This window comes from Haliaeetus albicilla, chromosome 7 (genome assembly GCF_947461875.1).
Source record: "Haliaeetus albicilla chromosome 7, bHalAlb1.1, whole genome shotgun sequence".
Classification (NCBI taxonomy): domain Eukaryota; kingdom Metazoa; phylum Chordata; class Aves; order Accipitriformes; family Accipitridae; genus Haliaeetus; species Haliaeetus albicilla.
This window is the reverse complement of record NC_091489.1, coordinates 43280496-43298406: the sequence shown is the minus strand read 5'-3', so window position 1 is coordinate 43298406 and position 17911 is coordinate 43280496. Positions and strand designations below refer to the sequence as shown.

The 17911-nt window shown below is 45.5% G+C and overlaps 1 protein-coding gene across 1 annotated transcript in view; it reads left to right on the top strand.

The window, feature by feature from the left end:
* The first annotated feature begins 234 nt into the window (after positions 1 to 234).
* LOC104318331 (zonadhesin-like) overlaps positions 235 to 17911 on the top strand; it is a 35814-nt gene continuing 18137 nt past the window's right edge. The window contains exons 1-26 of the mRNA XM_069788113.1: positions 235 to 377; positions 563 to 742; positions 1280 to 1396; positions 1806 to 1955; positions 2811 to 3026; positions 3858 to 3962; positions 4054 to 4198; positions 4313 to 4527; positions 4611 to 4710; positions 5434 to 5600; positions 5780 to 6013; positions 6460 to 6557; positions 7211 to 7388; positions 7890 to 8117; positions 8330 to 8425; positions 8599 to 8772; positions 9575 to 9730; positions 10520 to 10640; positions 11040 to 11257; positions 11820 to 12071; positions 12174 to 12365; positions 14215 to 14358; positions 14493 to 14596; positions 15067 to 15284; positions 16948 to 17168; positions 17368 to 17514. Of these exons, the coding sequence (XP_069644214.1) occupies positions 284 to 377; positions 563 to 742; positions 1280 to 1396; positions 1806 to 1955; positions 2811 to 3026; positions 3858 to 3962; positions 4054 to 4198; positions 4313 to 4527; positions 4611 to 4710; positions 5434 to 5600; positions 5780 to 6013; positions 6460 to 6557; positions 7211 to 7388; positions 7890 to 8117; positions 8330 to 8425; positions 8599 to 8772; positions 9575 to 9730; positions 10520 to 10640; positions 11040 to 11257; positions 11820 to 12071; positions 12174 to 12365; positions 14215 to 14358; positions 14493 to 14596; positions 15067 to 15284; positions 16948 to 17168; positions 17368 to 17514 (4270 nt within the window). The 5' untranslated portion in view covers positions 235 to 283. The remainder of the gene's footprint in view (positions 378 to 562; positions 743 to 1279; positions 1397 to 1805; positions 1956 to 2810; positions 3027 to 3857; positions 3963 to 4053; positions 4199 to 4312; positions 4528 to 4610; positions 4711 to 5433; positions 5601 to 5779; positions 6014 to 6459; positions 6558 to 7210; positions 7389 to 7889; positions 8118 to 8329; positions 8426 to 8598; positions 8773 to 9574; positions 9731 to 10519; positions 10641 to 11039; positions 11258 to 11819; positions 12072 to 12173; positions 12366 to 14214; positions 14359 to 14492; positions 14597 to 15066; positions 15285 to 16947; positions 17169 to 17367; positions 17515 to 17911) is intronic.

The following is a 17911-nucleotide window of genomic DNA, read 5'->3' as shown; positions in this document are numbered from 1 at the left end:
AAGACCGTATTTAGGCTTTTAAAGCCTAAATACGGCTGTTGCTTAACCTCCTCACAAGCAAGCTAAACAGTGCCCAGAGACTGCCTTGGCCATGAAGGGCAAGCTGTGCACTGTGGAGACAAGCAATGAAAGAAACTGGCAAAGATGACATGAAGTGATACAGCAGGATTAATAGCCAAGATAGTCTTTATAGTCCTTGAAAGATTCTTGCTCTCTTTATTCCAAAGGAACCAGGTTTGCTACTGAGTTTCCCTGTCCCCGGGGCTACTATAACCCTGATCCCATGACACAGAGCTTGGATAGCTGCTTGCCCTGTCCACCTGGGCACTACTGTGGGAAGGAGAACTTGACAGCTGCCTCAGGCAAGTGTGATGCCGGTGAGTCTGGATCTGTTTGGCTGTTGTATTGTACAGCACTTGGGGGCAGTATGTTTGGGAGGCTGATGCTTATATCCTGCAGCTTCTACCACAGCTTTTCCAGTCTGTTTGCTTGATTCACTTGCATGATGATTTCTGGGGCTCTATCATTGCTAGAGCTTCTCAGTCATGTTTTCTGTTCTCAGGTTGGTTTTGCATCTCAGCTGCTTGGACCTCACAGCCTTTTGATCTGGATAACTACACCAATGCCAACTGCCTCTGTCCAGCCACTGCCACTGGAGGAAAGTGCATAGCTGGTTTCTATTGCCCCAAAGGAAGCCCGGAGCCTCTTCCTTGCCCTCCAGGTTTTTACTGCAATGCCTCAGGTTAGTTTCTTTGGAGAAGAGGAGTGATCTGTTTTGAGGGGAGTTAAATTAAAGGCATTGTGTGGACGAGGAAATGCTTGCTATTTAAGATCTCATTAGAGGACCCTAAAGCTAAGTTCTGCTTCTAGGTGATAAACCTAACTTTGCCCAGCATTTGCTGTGTGACCCTGAGTTGAGCCACTTTGCCTCTGTGGCCATGTTCCCATCTTCAGAGGACCGGTATGAACACGTGTCATTGTAGGTTCCTAGACATGGAGGATCAGGGTCTCCTGTCAGACTCCACTGTATTCTCTGCATCTGCAGGCTCTGGGATGCTGCCTGCTGCTTCATTTTCTCCTACTCTTTTTTCTGTCGTTTCGGTATTCTTTCAGTGTGTTAAATAGGAGCTTCTTTTACCCTGATGCTTCCGTAGAGCTGTAATGGTGCTTGCAAGATGCCTTTGGTGTCTCCCAGAGGGAGGCTGTGAGTGATTTTTTTTTCCTGCTTTTCTCCCTTTGTCTTAGTGCTTTGAGTGCCGTTATTCTCTCTTTCTTCCAGGTCTGTCTGTCCCCAGTGGGGAGTGTACTGCTGGGTTTTACTGCAAAGGCGGAGCAGCTCTCCCTAAACCAACAGATGGCGTGACTGGGAATATCTGCCCTGTGGGGACTTACTGCAGTAAGTATCCAGCATCAATCAGGACTAAAAATTTCATTTCACATAATAGTCATATAGTATCTGAAACACTGATGGGTGATTTTGAGAGCATGGTCGCCAGCTTGCTAGGGTCTGACCATAGTGCACAAAGTGCCACATTCTTCCCCTAGTTCTTCCCCTGGCCTGTTCTTTGAAAGTGGTAAGTGACATACTTGTCTCAAGCCTCAACTCGTCTGTCTTTAGAATGAGAATTAAATGAAGCTAATTATGTCTGTCCTCTCCCATGCGGCACTGTTTGATCTATGAGTGAAAAATAAGACTTTGCCGATACTGTTTCCACATTGCTGTGCGTTCGTCCAACCCCTGAATGCAGCGATCTCATTCATTCTTTTATTGTTCATTTCTCTCTGTCTTGCTTCTGTTCTCACAGCTGCAGCATCAGCAGAACCCAAGCTCTGCCCAGCTGGCACCTTTTCCAGCCTGCTAGGGAGGACAACACTTACTGAGTGCCAGCCTTGCCCCTCTGGCTTCTATTGCGAGGTACCTGGCCTCAGTGCGCCAACTGGGGAGTGCTGGGAAGGTAAGTCGTGAATAAACTGCAGTGCAGATTGAGCATGTTCTCTGAGGACATGCTCAAAGGAGCATGTTTTTTTGTGTATTGGACAAGTTCAAAATCCGTGTCTTTCTGGGAGTCACTGTTTTAGAGTGGAAAAGTAATTTCCCTGCCGGGAGATCTGACAGAAGTCAGAGAGGTGCTGTAGACTGTACAGGCATCCAGAAAACAAGAGTCACATTTTTCACAATATCCAAATGTTATTGTGTGCATCCCTCACACAAGAGATGGCTGCTTATTATTGACTCTTGAGCCTTCCTATGGATGAAACTTTAGAGACTTGCTGCCTACCTTGGTGGTTTCCTTCTCTTGACTGGAGAAGGAATAATTTCTGGCTCTGTGTGAAAAGGCCATTAGAGCTTAAAGCAATTCAGATGTGAAAGCAGAAATGGTAACGTCTGCGTATTCTGAACAATTAAAATATTGGCAAAGGAAAAACTCTTTTCAGTGGGAAAACTTTATTTGAAGGGTTTCAGTAACTGAAGGGAAACAGAAAGATCAATGCTGTGTCCCTAAGTGTTTTTTCCTGTGCCACCTGTAAGTTTTGTCCTGTGTTCTGGGGACCACTGGGTGGTAAATTTCCTTCTAAAGAGTGCAGCAAGTGGAAAGCTTTGATGTGTATTTGTCCCAGCAGGAGTGTGATTCAGATCAACAGTAATTTAAGGTCAGCAGTAGATTTTTTTTTTTTTTTTTTTTTTTTTGAGTGGCCAGTGAGGTCTTTTGTATGCCTGGCAGAACCTGTTCTCTTCTCATGAGCAGCACTTCAATAGCTAGTATCTCTCAGTGACTAATTTAGCTTTCTTTCCTCTGTCTTCACCGCAGGCTATTACTGTGACAACCAGCAAGGGCCAGTTATTGATTTTACCCTTTACCCATGCCCGCAAGGGTTTTACTGCCCACCAGGGACAAACAGGAGCACTCAGTACAGCTGCCCTGCAGGAACGTTTGGACCAAGGCAAAAACTGAAAACTATCAAGGAATGTCAAAGATGCCCACCAGGAAAATACTGTGAATTCTCCGGACTTGTTGCCCCAACAGGTATATTGCTGTTCTGAGCCTGTTCGTTACTGGTAGAGAGTCATGTCAATAGCTGATGGCTAGTGCCAGGGATTGGAGTTAGGACTCTAGGGTTCTGATCTCAGCTAAGGTGAACTGTCCAGTTTTACTTGTCAAGAACTTCCTGAGAAAGAAAAAGATTCTTTTTTTCTAAGCAAGAACTGAGAGAAGGACTGCAGAAACTACCTCATCAGAAAATCCAGTGGGGAGTTTTCCAGTGTCAAACCCGTCTGGCGTTCTTTTTGGGATTAGTTTGTTTTTTCAGCTTAGTTCCCAAAGAACTAATTATTTCACGTAATTGATGTGCATCTGATTAGGCTTAGCAGAGAAAGAGAGGGCAAAGTACTCAGCAATTATATCTCTCCATTTTTTTTTCAAGATTCTTTTTTCACATTTGCGCTGATGATTTTTTGTTGCTCCTTGTCCTGTATAGATGAAGGCCCTAATTCATCAAAGCACTTCTATAAAATTCTTAACATTTCAGGCTTCGCTTAAGGATGTGTTGAATATGTGCACAAAGAGAAATGTATGCTTAAGTACTTGCCCAAATGTGAAGGCAGTGCTCAGTCAGAGCTAAGCGCTTCCCTACCTCGGAACAGTCAGTTTGGCATCTGCTACCAATTTTGCACTCCTTACGGTTACAAGCAGCTCCTCTGCTTGATGACCATTACGTCACAGATTTGCAGACTGGCAGTGGCTCTGCATGATGGCGTAGCAAATGAGTGTACTTCATTGTGTATTGTGAAATTTGTGTTTATGTGCCTATGATTTTAATATAGTCGTGTATTTTGTATATGTTGTTCTGTTTTCTAGGAGATTGTGCTGAGGGATTTTGGTGCAAAAGTGGTGCCCGAGTAAGAAACCCCCAAGATGGAGAATCAGGACTGCCTTGTCCTCCTGGTCATTATTGCCCTGAAGGTAGGGTGCTTTGCTAGCGCATAATGTTTCTCTAATTCACGGAAAGCATGAGGTGGCATTTCCTCACTCTGGTGCTCTTGATTTTTGCCAGGTGCACCACTTCCATTACAGTGCCCTCCTGGCACATGGACTGGCAGTGAAGGCAGTAGGAGTTTGCAGGAGTGCTGGCCTTGCCCTGGGGGATATTACTGCAATAGCTCTGGGCAAAGGGCCCCCTCAGGACACTGCAGCCCAGGGTAAGTAGACGAGTGAACACTTTTATGTACTGTGTTGAAAGAAGAGGTGTTCTATAAGGGGTCTCCTTTACCCTTTTGAAATAAAGAGTTATGTTCCTATATTTACGGCTGCAGGTACTACTGCGTCACTAGGGCCCAGACCCCAACACCCACTGATGGCCTCTCAGGAGCTCCATGTCCAGTCCGTCATTTTTGTCCTCTTGGATCCAGGAGTCCAGTGCCGTGCCCCCCTGGCTCCTACATGCCACACATCCATGGAGAGAAGTGCCATGCTTGCCCAGAGGGTGAATACTGTGTCTCTGGTGAGAAGCCACAGCCATGTCCCCAGGGTGAGTTAAGGTCCTACTTAAACATCAGTTTTGTCTTTGATTTTCTAAAGACTGCTGATTCTGATCTGTTCTTTCTTTTCCAGGGTATTTCTGTCCCAAGGGCACAGCTCTTCCAATTGCTTGTCCAGCAGGGTCCTATAACCCGTCACAAAGGCAAGCCAGCTGCCTCCCCTGTCCTAAAGGGTAAGAGTTGAGACAGTGAGCTTAGCATTGTACCTGTGAGTAAGGGACTACTGGAAATAATTGTTTATCCAGTCATCGTGGAGCAGTGTGTGGTGGGAAAATGAGTTATTTTACCACTGAAAAGCACTTGTCTCTGTGAGAAAACAGAGCACCTATTGAGCTCTGTTTAGCAACACTATATAGTTGATTATGGAACCAGGCAAAGTCCTAAACCCAGGTACAACTACACTGGAAGGGAATTTAGATCAGAAGGCTATTCTGAGCAAGGAAACCATTGGCACCATAAACTTTTTCCATGTCTGAAGTAATAGATGGTTCCCTTGGCAACAGGCTGGCATAGGCCTGTTGAAGGGGAAGAGGATCTTGTATATCACCTGATGCTGACTGGCTTTTCCTTGGGGGATTCATCTCCAATTACTGACTGGATTTGACCTTGATTAACTTTTACAAGTTGATGAGTCACAGCCTGGATGTGTTATGACTCAAGTTAAGAAAATTATGTCTCTGTGGCTTTTGCAATTATGCCATCAATTTGGCATAGGAGGGGACAACTAAGAATGTAGTAATACGCATAAGTAGGTCTCTTGCAGTCATTACAGCACAGTGCTGCAGCTACACTAGACTAGCTAGCCCCACCATTAAGTTATTCAGGCATTCGTGGATAGAATATTGCTAGAAAATTTATTTTTTTATTCTTTCTTTTTTTAAATCTCTTTGGACCAGATTCTTCTGCCCCCAAAATTCCTCTTCCTTTTTGGAGAATAACTGTTCAGCTGGCCATTACTGCCCTACCGGATCTGCTTCTGCAACTCAGTTCCCATGTCCTAAGGGGACTTACAACCCACAGACTGGAAGCAGCCTGATGTCTCACTGCACCCCCTGTGACCCAGGTAAACAGCAAATAAGCATGTTTCAGGATGGTGGCAGGAGAATGTAGGAAAATGTGTATTTGAGTGTTCTTGAGCTTCAGTGGTTCAGTGGGCAAATTGTGTATGTATGTAGCTTGCTCTCTGAAGTACCTTTCTGGTTTTTTTCTGCCAGTACTAATGGCATTGCTTTGCTTTCTCAGGGCATTACTGTGCATTTGCGGGGCAGTCACGTGTTACAGGACCCTGTTTGGCTGGGTTCTACTGCAGCGGAGGTGTTTCTAGTCCAACACCTACAGATGGTCTTCTGGGGAACGCATGCCCGAAGGGAACTTACTGTCCTATGGGCTCTGCCTTTCCGCAGCTATGTCCTGCTGGTTATTATAGCAACTCAACTGGGAATACTGGGATCGAGGACTGTCTCCTTTGTGATGCAGGTACACTATTGAAGGAAAGGAATAACGAGACTCTAGCCAGACACTAGGTTTTCTAGGGCTCCTGAGAAACTTTGTGGTTCTAGAGCAGGCAATCGTGAACAACTGCTTTCTTGGAGAGAGATGTTAGGTGGAGCATAGACTAAATCTGCCACTTTTCCATGTAGGAGGATACTCACAGTGAAGTGCAAACTTCTGTGCTGTGAGCTTCCCTTTCCACCCTTTCTCTATATGCTTTCGTACTTAAGAGGTGATAGAAGGAGTGCTCTTTGTTCAGGCCTGTAAGCTCTGTACTTGCAGCTACTCTCAGTGAAAGCATCTCCAGTTGAATAGATGTGGGAACAGCAAACATGATACTTCAGTGATTATTTCCTCATTACGTACTTGCTGTTGTCTGTCTCGTGTGACCAATATCATTATGGTCCTTTTGTGGTCTCTCTTAATTTCAGGGTATTTCTGCAATGGGACTGGACTTGTGTCTCCAACTGGATTATGTGAGGCTGGATTCTACTGTAGTGGAGGAACCATTTCTCCTAAACTTCCCACGGTAAGCTGTGCTTGTGATGCAAGTAATGTAAAATGTCATATCTGTGGAACTGAAGACCATAAGGTCACCTTAGTTCTTTTGCCCTGTATTAAACTCTCCCTTACTACATTACCTTCTGTATCAGGTACTTCTGGTTTATTGATAGTGGAAGGGGCTAGAGAGAGCAAAATATACTTGGCCTCCTTTCAGCTTTTACATCTCAAAGCTGACCAAAAATAGTTCTATCTTTGCATATTGATGCTGCAAAACAGAGTGGAATGCCGTATCAGATTAAAATTACAGATGTTGGGAATGCATGAGTTTGATTAGAATACTGCATCTGTCAGCCCTCCTCCTAGGCAAAATACAATAAAAAATTTTTAAGATGATAACTCAAGAAGATACTGGTTTTATGCCGCAGCTCTCTACGGACTACGAATGAAGAAAGGCTGGTGCTATCTTCCAGATGGCCAGCCCAGCAAGATTTGTCAGGCACAGAATTCTGATGCCTTATTTTGGAAAAGGATAGGTGGGCAGCCTTAAAGACTGAGGGATGAGCATAGGATTTCATACTACATGTCTCATTCTCTTCACCTTTAGTATCTGACATAGATCTTTTTGCAAGGCCACCCTTTTGAGTTTGTAGATGGTAGCTATGGTGTTTTTCTTCAAAGACAACAGTCAGTGGCGGACCATGTCCACCTGGACATTACTGCGTGGTGGGGAGCAGCAGAGCCAAGCCGTGCCCTGCAGGGAGTTATAGCCCATCTTGGAGTATGGCACAGTGTTTGGAGTGCCCAGAAGGCTTTTATTGCACAGCTGCTTCCACAAACTACACAGACTGCCCTGCAGGTGAGTGTGATTGCACCTACTCATTCTGGTAAATTTTGTTTAAGGGACTATCAGATGCCCCCACGGCTATTTGGAGTAGATTTGTCATTGGACTGGGTTGCATGAGCCACAAATCTCTTCCACTGGACGGATCAATGACCTTGGTCAAAGTACTTAAGCTCTTTGGGATTCAGTTCCTGTCTGAATGTGGAAAATCGTAAATGGAGCAAACAGTTTTGACAGTAGACCTTTATCAAACACTTAAAGATCTTCACATTTAAAAAGTACGTGGTATTAAAACTATTGCTAATCCTCATGCCTGGTCAGCTTCGTTTCATGCACCCAATGTGACGTAGCTATCGGAGAGTAGCGATAAATTGTAAGGTGGACCCACCATAATAGCTTGGGATCAGTCCTTCTCAGAAGGCGATGAAGAGAATGCTATGTGTGCAGGTTGGGGGTTCTTCCTAGGCTATTACCAGCATGTGTTAACCTTTATGAAACCTGTCTTTTCTTTCCTAGGTCACTATTGCCCCAGGAATACAGAATTTGCCACACAGTATCCTTGTCCCCCTGGAACCTACAGTGAAGCTTTAAATATCTGGGATGCTTCCAAGTGCCAGCTATGTCCTCCTGGAAGGGTCTGTTCCAAGCCAGGCCTAGCAAGACCAGATGGACTATGCATGCCTGGATGGTTTTGTCCACCTGGATCCACGTCAAGCAAACCAGTGTTTCCTGGAAATTACTCTGGTATGAAGGGGAATGGTAAAGCGTGATGATTATTATTATTGAGGAGGTGGTATTGCAGTCACCTAAAGGACCCAGCCAGGTTCAGGATGGCTTACTTTCCCTTTTTACTTTCCTTAATTCAGTGCTCTAGTTCTGTTCTTCCTGAGCTCTTTAGATAAGATACAGGGCTTGCAATTCTTACGTTTCAACTCAGTCTGTGTCTTTTCCATTAGCAGGCATGGCAGCTTCAGCTTTTGGACCTGTTGGATTGTGCCAGGCAGGAACCTTTTGTCCTGCTGGTTCATTTCTTCCTCTTCCCTGCACTCCAGGTAGGAGAAGAGTCTTTCTCTCTGCACAAGTTTTTTGGCTTGGATTGGGTTTTTTGTACATATGTACTCTTTTCCCTTTTACCGGGATCAGTAGGCAATCCCAGTCTTGTGCTGTGACTGTTTGGTTCTGGTGTTTCTTAAACGATGGCCTTGCTTCTGCCCCCCTGCACCAGGTTTGTACTGTGCAACTGCAGAGCTCGCAGCTCCATCAGGTCCCTGTGAGGCTGGCTTCTACTGCACGGGGGGCTCCACGCTCCCAAACCCTATGGATGGAGCAGTGGGGAACATTTGTCCTCGAGGCCACTTTTGTCCTGCAGGGAGTTCTTCTCCATCTCCATGTCCCCCAGGTAGGTTTGGTGGCAGCTGCTACATGCTATCGTTTGTCTTCCCAGCGTCCAGTGAGCTGCTGAGCTGGCCTGGGTCTGTGCCATTCTTCTGCCAGCCCCTTGTTTCTTTTTGCTGAAGCATGCCTTTATGTTCCCCAGAGGACAGCTGCTATCAGCACGAAGGCTTAGCCTCTAATCCAGTGCTGTTGTATTGGAAACATCAGTCCTAAATGTGCATTCAGACAGTAATTGCAAAACTTCCCCTGGAGCCTCAGTCTGTGGTCTATATGCTGCTGTGCAGCTGGGGGGGGGCGGGGAGGCGGGGAATGCTCTTTGCTGAGCCCTGCTGTAGGAGACTTCACGCAGCCAAGCATGTATAAAAGCCTCTGCCGCCTTCCCTGCACGGTGAGAGCTGTCCTTTAACATCACCGTTCATTAACGAAGGATTAAGTTGAATGAGAGAGACTGTGGAACGTTTGTTTCTTTCCTGGGTTAAATCTGTAGTTACATAAAGCATGTGATTGCACTGCTCAGTCCAGACTAGAAATAAATAGGAATTCACCTCAGCCAGTACTCAAGACCAACCTCATACAGACCCCTCTTATAGGAAGATTGTCATCTACTCTCCTAAGGGAGTGCTGGGGACTGTACCCCCTTTGAATTCCTTCCAGCCAGCATCCTTTTGGCATCTCCTGCAAGACACGGGTGGGGCTACTGTAGCTAGAAAGTTACTGCGTGAGCAGCTTGTGCTTCTACCCATAGCTGCTTCCAGCGGGGTCTAGGATGATGTGAGAATGTGCTTTTGGTGGCTTTTTATTTTCAGGCTCCTTTTTGGCTCATCGTGGTGGACAGTCACCACAGGATTGCCAGGCTTGCTTCCCAGGGTGGTTCTGTTCGCAGCATGGCCAGAGCTCCCCGGAGGGCTTGTGTAAAGGAGGATGGTTTTGCCCAGAGGGCTCTGCGTCAGCCCAGCATTCAGGTAGGCAATCTTGGGGGTTATTCTTTACCTACTGGAGCTGCAGTGGCAAGAAGATCTTAAAATCTGACTTTACTTACAGTTTCAAGTTACGTTTGAAATGACTAGCGATTTAGATGGAATAATTTTTGGAAAACGTTTTTTAAAGTAACACAGGTTAAGTAGTGGGTAATTGTGTGTAAATATAGTAGAAAATATAGGGGATTTTACCAAGGCAAAAAAAAAAGCTGAAAAATATCCCAAGAGGAGTTTATTCCTTGTGATATTTTCACCTTTGTTAGAAAGAGCTACAGAGAGAGAGGTTCCTTGTGATATTTTCACCTTTGTTAGAGCTACAGAGAGAGGTTATATACAATTGTCTATCCTCCCTTTCATAAGGATGATGATGTAGGGATAAGTGTAACTTAAATCCTGATGTATTGGAAACATACAGGTGCCTCTGTGAAAAAGAAGTTAGTGAACCATGTGACAGTGCAGAGAGGCTGCAGCCTGTTCAGCTTTCTGGGAGCTGTTAAGGGCAACGTCTGCATGGCTGTTCAATTGAAAGCCTGGTTCAGTGATACGTAAAGTTGGTGTTCGGAGTGCAGCGCATGGGTCTGCACTGCTCAAATCTGTGTTTAGCAATGCTTTTAACAAAACCAGGGTGGTTTTTTTTCCCCTTATAAACCTTTTATCTTATTAAATCTTCCAGTTCTACATTTGTGGTGATGCTTCCCCTAATGGCACTATAAAGCTGTTCAGGACATAAGCAGAGCAGTGACGTTAGAAGTGTATTTCTTTTTTTGCTCCTAGACTATTTGTGTCCTGTGGGTCACTATTGCCCCACTGGCAGCCCAGAGCCCATACCCTGTCCCTCTGGAAAATATCAGGACCAGGCTGGTAAAAGCCAGTGTGAAATATGCCCAGCAGGAATGTAAGTGAAATGGATTTGCTCCTTCCTCTGGATGCTTTCCTTGGGAATTAGCGTGTGTATTTCCCTCTGTCTTAGGCAGATCTGTGTGTTGCATCCTTTGATACACAAGGCTGGTTTTCTTGTTTCTGTTTCCGAATTGCCTTTCCGTTTACTGTGTCATTTTCTGTACCGTGACCCATGTATCGTAGAAAATCCGTCCTGGTAGGTCTGTCTGCTGGGATGGACAAAATGGTCGTGATGGGTTGCATCTCAGCTCTCCAGTTGTTTCCTTTCAAGTAATTTGTCTTCTGTTTTCTATGTAGTCTTAGAATGTCACTGTTGCACAGAAAAAGTTTCTTAGTCTCTGGCAGAACAGAGGGAGAGCATGGGCTGAGGCAAGACGTGGGGTTTTTTTGGTAGGTTCTGTGCCCCAAAGGGCCACCGAGGTGATCTGCAAGAAAACTTCTCACGTGGCGTGGTCAAACCAATAGAATGTCCAGCAGGATATTACTGCCTGTCGGGAACAAAAGCTGCCAATCAGTACCCATGCCCAGAGGGCACCTACAGTAACCAGACTGGACTGGGAAATCCTAGGGAATGCAAGCCTTGTCCTGGAGGCAAATTTTGTGCCAGTGCAGGTAGGAATCACGTATGGATCAAATACAATCCTAGGCTGTTTTGTATCTAGGAGAGTCAAAAAGATCCACCAATGGGTCAAGTGTTCTTCTGTATGCAGTTCATGTGACTTTTAAGTAGCATTTGTAATGATCTCTGGGTCTCCTTGGGTAGAGATTCTTTGTGCTCAGTTTTAAAGATTTTTACAAACTATCTTTTTTTAAGTTTAATTAAAGAGGCAGATTAAGGTGCTGTTGTTTTAGCAGAGATGATGAAACCAAAAGCCGAGCAGCTTGGGTTCTAGGACTCATTCGTGCTTGGTTGTCTCTTAGTGGAAAGACCAGTACCGATCAGCCCCTTCTGTAAAGGTGATCTAGAAAGCTGTTTAGACCTTTTGCTGTCTGGTAATCAGTTGTGTAAATAAATGTGGAGATCGTAGATCGAACTTTTAAGTAACAGAGCTAGTCACAGGCCAGTAGACTCTGAAGTCGTTGTGATGACAAGGTTTGTCTGGTTGGTTTAGTCCAGAAGCTGTGATTTATGTAGTGCCACTGGCTTATTTCACTTTATGCTTCTTTTCTTTAGGACTCTCGTCCCCAACCGGTCCCTGTTTGCCTGGGTATTACTGCACTTCAAAGGCACGTATACCCAATCCTGTTAACGATGAGGCAGGCAACCTTTGCCCAGCAGGCCATTACTGCCCACCAGGTAGCAGCAAGCCAGAGCTATGTCCCACTGGCACGTTTTTACCTCAGTCTGGGATGGTTTACCGTAATGCCTGTTTGCCCTGCCCTGGGGGAAAGTTCTGCCAAGGAGAAGGCCTGGCCAGTGTTTCTGGTGTGTATTGCATGCATCTAACACATTTTTTGTCTCCCAGTTTGGATTTTTTTTTATGTTTCTGGTTGCTTAAACAAATGCTGAAGCTTTTCTTTCTTGCAGGAACATGTTACGCTGGGTATTTCTGTGGTCTTGGATCCACACAGCCAGATCATAATCACTGCCCCCCTGGCTTCTACTGTCCTGAAGGCTCTGAATCCCCAATCCCGTGCAGCCCTGGAAGCTTCAACCCTGACAGTGGGAAATGGCAGTCAACAGACTGTCAGCTCTGCCCAGCTGGATACTTCTGCAATGGTGAGTTTCTGCTGGTGTATTTGGGAACTGGGGGGTTATGCAATGTGAGTCAAGACAGACACTCACTACAGCTTTATTTCTTACAAGTTTGTCCTTAGCAAATATAGGAGGAACAAACTCAATAAGTATCACACATCATCTTTTGTTAGCGACGGTTTCTGCAGGCTGTACACTTAAGTATAAATGCCCTGAATGATTTGTCTTCCAAAACTCCTGTTGTGTTCTCGGTAGCAGTCTCCGGTCACCCATAAACACTTCTTGCTTGCTATTACACCTTCTTCTTCCTTGGCTCAGCCACCTCTTCTAGATGTCTTTTATGTTTTTGGCCTCTCGGGGAAACAAAATATCCTGGCAAACAGGCGCTTGGTACTGGCTAGCAGCCATGGTCTCTGCTCTGAGACAGCTGCTCCTTCTCAGAGGTTCTCACCATCTGTCTGTACAAGCTGTTTATTTGCTCCCCCCAACACTGAAATATTTGCGGTCACACTGATAGTAACAGATTCACCCATCACCTTCTGTGAGACAAAGAGGCTTTTCCTTTCTCAGGTGAGGAACTGAAGCAACAGGGAGGAAATGACTGAGCTAACATGAGTTTATAGGAGACCTGGAACCACGACTGAGAGACTCAGAATCATGCCTGAGCATTTTAATTGGAAGCCTATGTTTCCCCCAGGCATATAATTAAGAACTGACTTTCCTGTGCGATAAGATGTTCTTTGTTTGAGGCTGAACTTCAGAGAATAGGTACTTTCTGACACACCTTACAGGTATATGATGAAGGATTTCATGATTCCAGCATATAAGGGTTTCCATTGTCTTTGTTCTGGTAAAGAAAAAGCAAAGGCTTTGCTTTTGTTGTTGCAAGGCTGGGCAAAACCACTTCTGAAGGACCATGTTCTGCAGGCAACTACTGCCCACCTGGCCAGACTTCAGTTACTCCCTTTCCCTATCGCTGTCCACGAGCCTTTTACTGCCCCATGGGATCTGCTTTTCCTATACCCTGTAAGCATGGGACGTACCAGTCACAGGAGAGGAAGGACTTTTGTGACCTCCGCCCAGCAGGACTCTTCTGTGAACAGCCTAACAAAAGTGAGGAGTCTGGATGGGGCTGTGTATTGCAGTAAAAAGAGATTCCATGTCACTAAGGGCTGAGTCTTCCTGTTAGACTTAGTGGAACAAAAAAGGATTTTGAATGCTGTAGCTTCCTTTCTTCTGTTAAGGTTCTACTAAGTCACTATTACATGAATTGGACTGGATAGGCAGGTGCATCAGTTTCTGCCAAGAATGGAAGTCAAAACACATTTCAAAGACTATGAGGCTGTAGGTGAACAAGCAGGCTGAAGCCAAATCTTTCTCCTATCTGGGGAAAGAAACTCCATGCCCAGGACAATACGAGTAACGAAGATATCCCTGTGTGGTAGCTCATGCATGCAACAAAAAAATGTAAAAAATACAGCTGCACGAGTGTGCTTGAACTCTCTAGATGGGATTACTCTAATAAAACTGTAGACAGCTCCTTTGTAGACATCCGAATCTGAGCTAGTTTTCTGTACTCCCTTTGTAGTCAATGAAGAGAGAGAGAGGCACTTCGGAGGTGCAATTTATTTTTCTCATTTTTAGATGTCTGCCTTAGGATGAGATGAAATGCAGTTCCTCTGGAAGTGCTGTTTCTCTCCAGTTACTGCAGTGGGAATGTGAGCAACTGAATCAGAAGTACACACAATGAATCCCATGTCCTGGGTCTGGCTGAACTAACGGGGGAGGAAGGCTGACTATGTTGATAGAGAACGACATTGCCTGTCACCTCTTGTAATATCTCCTGAGCAAGGTGCTATTCTTTGTATTCTAGGTTCACATACTCCTGAGCTGTGCCCTGCTGGGTACTTCTGTCTGCCAGGTACCAACTTCAGTACAGAGCATCCATGTCCAAAGGGTACCTTTGGCCCCAGGACTGGCACCACTAGCGAGTCTGACTGTGAGCCCTGCCCAGCAGGTAAGTAGGGACTTGGCACAAGAAACCCAGGGGGCATACATGGGAAGGTTCAGGAAAATCCTTCATGTTATTGACTCCTGCACTGATTTTCTGTGCAGGCCCTCACACTGAGATTGCTTTCCTGTTCGTTTTAGGCATGTATTGTTCAGCACCAGGTCTATCACAGCCTTCTGGATTTTGCAGTTCAGGTTATCATTGTGCCAAGGGAGCCATCAGCCCAGCCCCCTTCAAACACAGGGTGAGTGAGTGCCGGGCAGCAGGACAGTAAACCTAGTGACAAGGAACGGTCTGTCACAATCTTGTAGCTTCTGGTGTAACATTTTTCCAAGCATTAGTGCTCTCTATGGGGTTGCTCTTGCCTTTTACTGCTGCCCTTGAAAGCTCCTCAGATGTAGTGATGTGCTGCTCTTAATGTCTGCTGGAATATGTTGCTGCCTACTAATAAATTCTGGCCAGACCTCCGTTTCTGTAGATTGCACTGGAGCATGCTGTCTGTCTCCTCCAAAAGGTGGCATCAGGGATAGGATAGCCACGCCTCAGCAGCCAGTGCCCTTTTTATGCCAGCCGTGGTCTTCATTTAGTTTCAGTGGCAGCAGACTTGTAGGACTCAGGTCCTATGTGCCCTTTCCAGAACCTGGCTGTGTGGTACATTGTGCTAAATCTTCTTTCAAGAACACTTTTCCTCTGCTCTGTATTTTTCTAATACAGGTGGAATCTTCCAGCCTTGGTCTGCCTGGTAATGACATCTGTCCTGTAGGGCATTTCTGCCCCAGCGGTACAGGGTATCCCGTGCCCTGTCCTCCTGGATCCTTCTCTACCATTGTGGGCCTGGAGGCAGAGGAACAGTGCCAGCCCTGCCCAGCCGGACGGTATTGCAGTGGGGCAGGATTATCTGATCTGGCCCAGACATCGCTGTGTAACGCAGGGTGCGGTGAGACAGTTGCTTGTTAGTGGCAAAATACAGCCGTCAGGATTGCTGCAGGTTATAGTAGAGGGACATCCAAACTAAAAGATACTGGGCCTGAATGTCTCTTGTCGAATGCCTTGTGTGCAAATATTTACGCTCAAGATTGATTAAACCACAACGACTTTTGTTCTTACCCCTTCCAGTCGGCTACACAGCATCTACTTGGTGATCTCAGTAGATGTTTCAGAGCCATTTCTTTTCCCTTTATGTTTGCCTGACATTCTGTCCCAGCCTTGTACATGGTTTTTCGCTATTTTCACTCTAGGTTTAGTGTATTACAAATCCCTTATTTAGCCTCATAATCATACTTGCTGAAAATTCGACCTGGGCATCCTTTTCCTCTTCTGTGTTTTATCTCTTTTCCCACAAGGTGGTGCAATAACCAGAGACAAGGTAACATTTCTAGCCTTCATAATGTAAGCAGAAAAGTGCTGTTACCTGTATTTGTCCATTTCATGAGTATGCCTTGTAGCAAGAAGCTAAAGAAACTCAGTTTATTTGGTCTGTGAAAGAGAATTTTAGAAGTAATTTCACTGTAGCGTAATGAGTTTTTGTGGGGAAAGATTTTTGATAGCAGGTGGCTCTTGAATCTAGTGGAGAAAACCACAGCGAAATTTGGCTAGAAGTTGAAGCTGAACTTAGAATACAAGCAAGGGCTGCATTTGGAATGACTAAAAATAATTAGCCACAGAAACAGAATTCCTGGGAGCAATAGGGATTTGCCACTTCTCAGTTGAATTTTAGAGCCTTCCCAAAAATTCCTTTAACCCTAGAAAGATTTTATAGCCTGCCTGCAACAGTATTGGCTAAGGTTTTCTGGGCTGAGTGATAATGAATATTATATGACTATAAATGACTCTCAGCTTCCAAAATATGTGAAGTTCTTGCCTCCAACAGGGTACAATTTGTGCTGTGCCCAGGCTGCTTTTCAACACCTCTACCATGTAGCATTCATCACTTCTCATAGCCCATTCAGTCCTAAACAGGTCTTGCTTCCAGGCAAAAGAACAGCTTTGCTGTTCTTTTGTTCAGTGCTGCTCCTTTTGCACTCAGTATTTTGCCTTAAGGACTAGGAATTGTTTCTTCTTCAGAAACTACATCGTTTGAATCCTTCTCTACAGCATGCGATGGGACCATGGCTCTCCCTTCCTTGTTGCTCAGCTCTAACCGTAACAGATTTTATATTTCTTCGTCTTTACTTGCTGGCAGAGTGTTGGGAGGGAAGTGGTAAAGGGAAGATTCAATGTTAGAACTAGATGGCATGAAAACAGAAGCCTACAAGAAGACTGGGGACAAAAGGAGGCTAAGCAAAGACAGCAGGAACTGAACGCTTGGGCCCTGTGCTTTGAAGTAAAAAAACGCTTTAGTTTTCAAAGGCTTTTCCTTTCAGAATGAGAACGCTTTCCAGTCAGCTTAGTGCAAAAAAGCCATTTGCTGGGATTTTCAGGTGGGCACTAAATTCCAGATGACAGGGAGAACATGTTGGCAAAACTGAAACAAACTGCATTTTCAAGGGTTTGTTAATGTGCTGACTGTTGGGTTTTGATTAGTGCCTCCCCCACCTATTGCCTCTAAACAGGGCTGTCAGCTCACTGTTTCAGGTCTGGATTTTCTCTCTACAGCTATGTTTGCCTGGGAGGAAACTCTGCTCCCTGCCCTTCTGATGGGATTCATGGATACAGATGTCCCAGCGGCTTCTACTGTCCTACGGGCACTGGGGTCGAACTGCCCTGTGAGCCTGGCACATTCAGCCCTGTGCCTGGGGCAAGTGTCTGCCTCCCTTGCCCAGCTGGTATGGCCTGCAGCAGTGCTGCCACTGTCGAGCCACTCGGCTGCCCCAGAGGTGAGCAATACATGTGTGCAGCAAAACCCCTAACATACGAGTGGGAAGAGATATGATGGATGCCTGTACAACTCTTTCTGGCTGATCCATAGCAGTGGTTCACTCCAGGGGATGCTATTAGTTAGAGCAAGCTCAGTGTTCCCACCTCTTTCTCCTTCCTTTTTTGAGCGGTGTCTCATTCATCTCTCTCAATGTGCAGGTTACTATTGTCCAGTTCGGACGGCTGTCCCCCTGCCGTGCCCTGAGGGGACACTGAATGCCTTGGAGGGGGCATTTGCCCCCACTGCCTGCAGGCTGTGCCCAGTGGGGAGGTACTGCAGAGGAGATGCTAACTGGGAACCTGATGGTGAGTTTTTGGTTAATAACAGACCACCCGCAACAGAGGGGTTGGAGATTCAGGGCTGGACGATGTAAGGAAGTAGAAAACATATGTCAGTGAACAGAGGTCATAAAGGCTATTGGAGGGCACCCTTCTTCCCTAGGTCTGTGCCTATGAGTCATTTCTTTTGTCTGTTTCATTCTTTTAACAGAGCATTTGTCTTGGATGTTATTTTTATGTTAGGGCATTACTTTCCTTGTCTCCCTTAGTTTTTTCTGCTTTCTCTTTCTTTGCTTTTAACCCTTTTATTGCTCTTGTTTCTGTCCTCCTAAATCCTTCCCCTCCTGTTTAAGCAGAGTAGTTGTCACTGGGCCAAAATGCAAAGGTTGGACATATGAGAAGAAGAGAGGCAGAACTCCTTCCA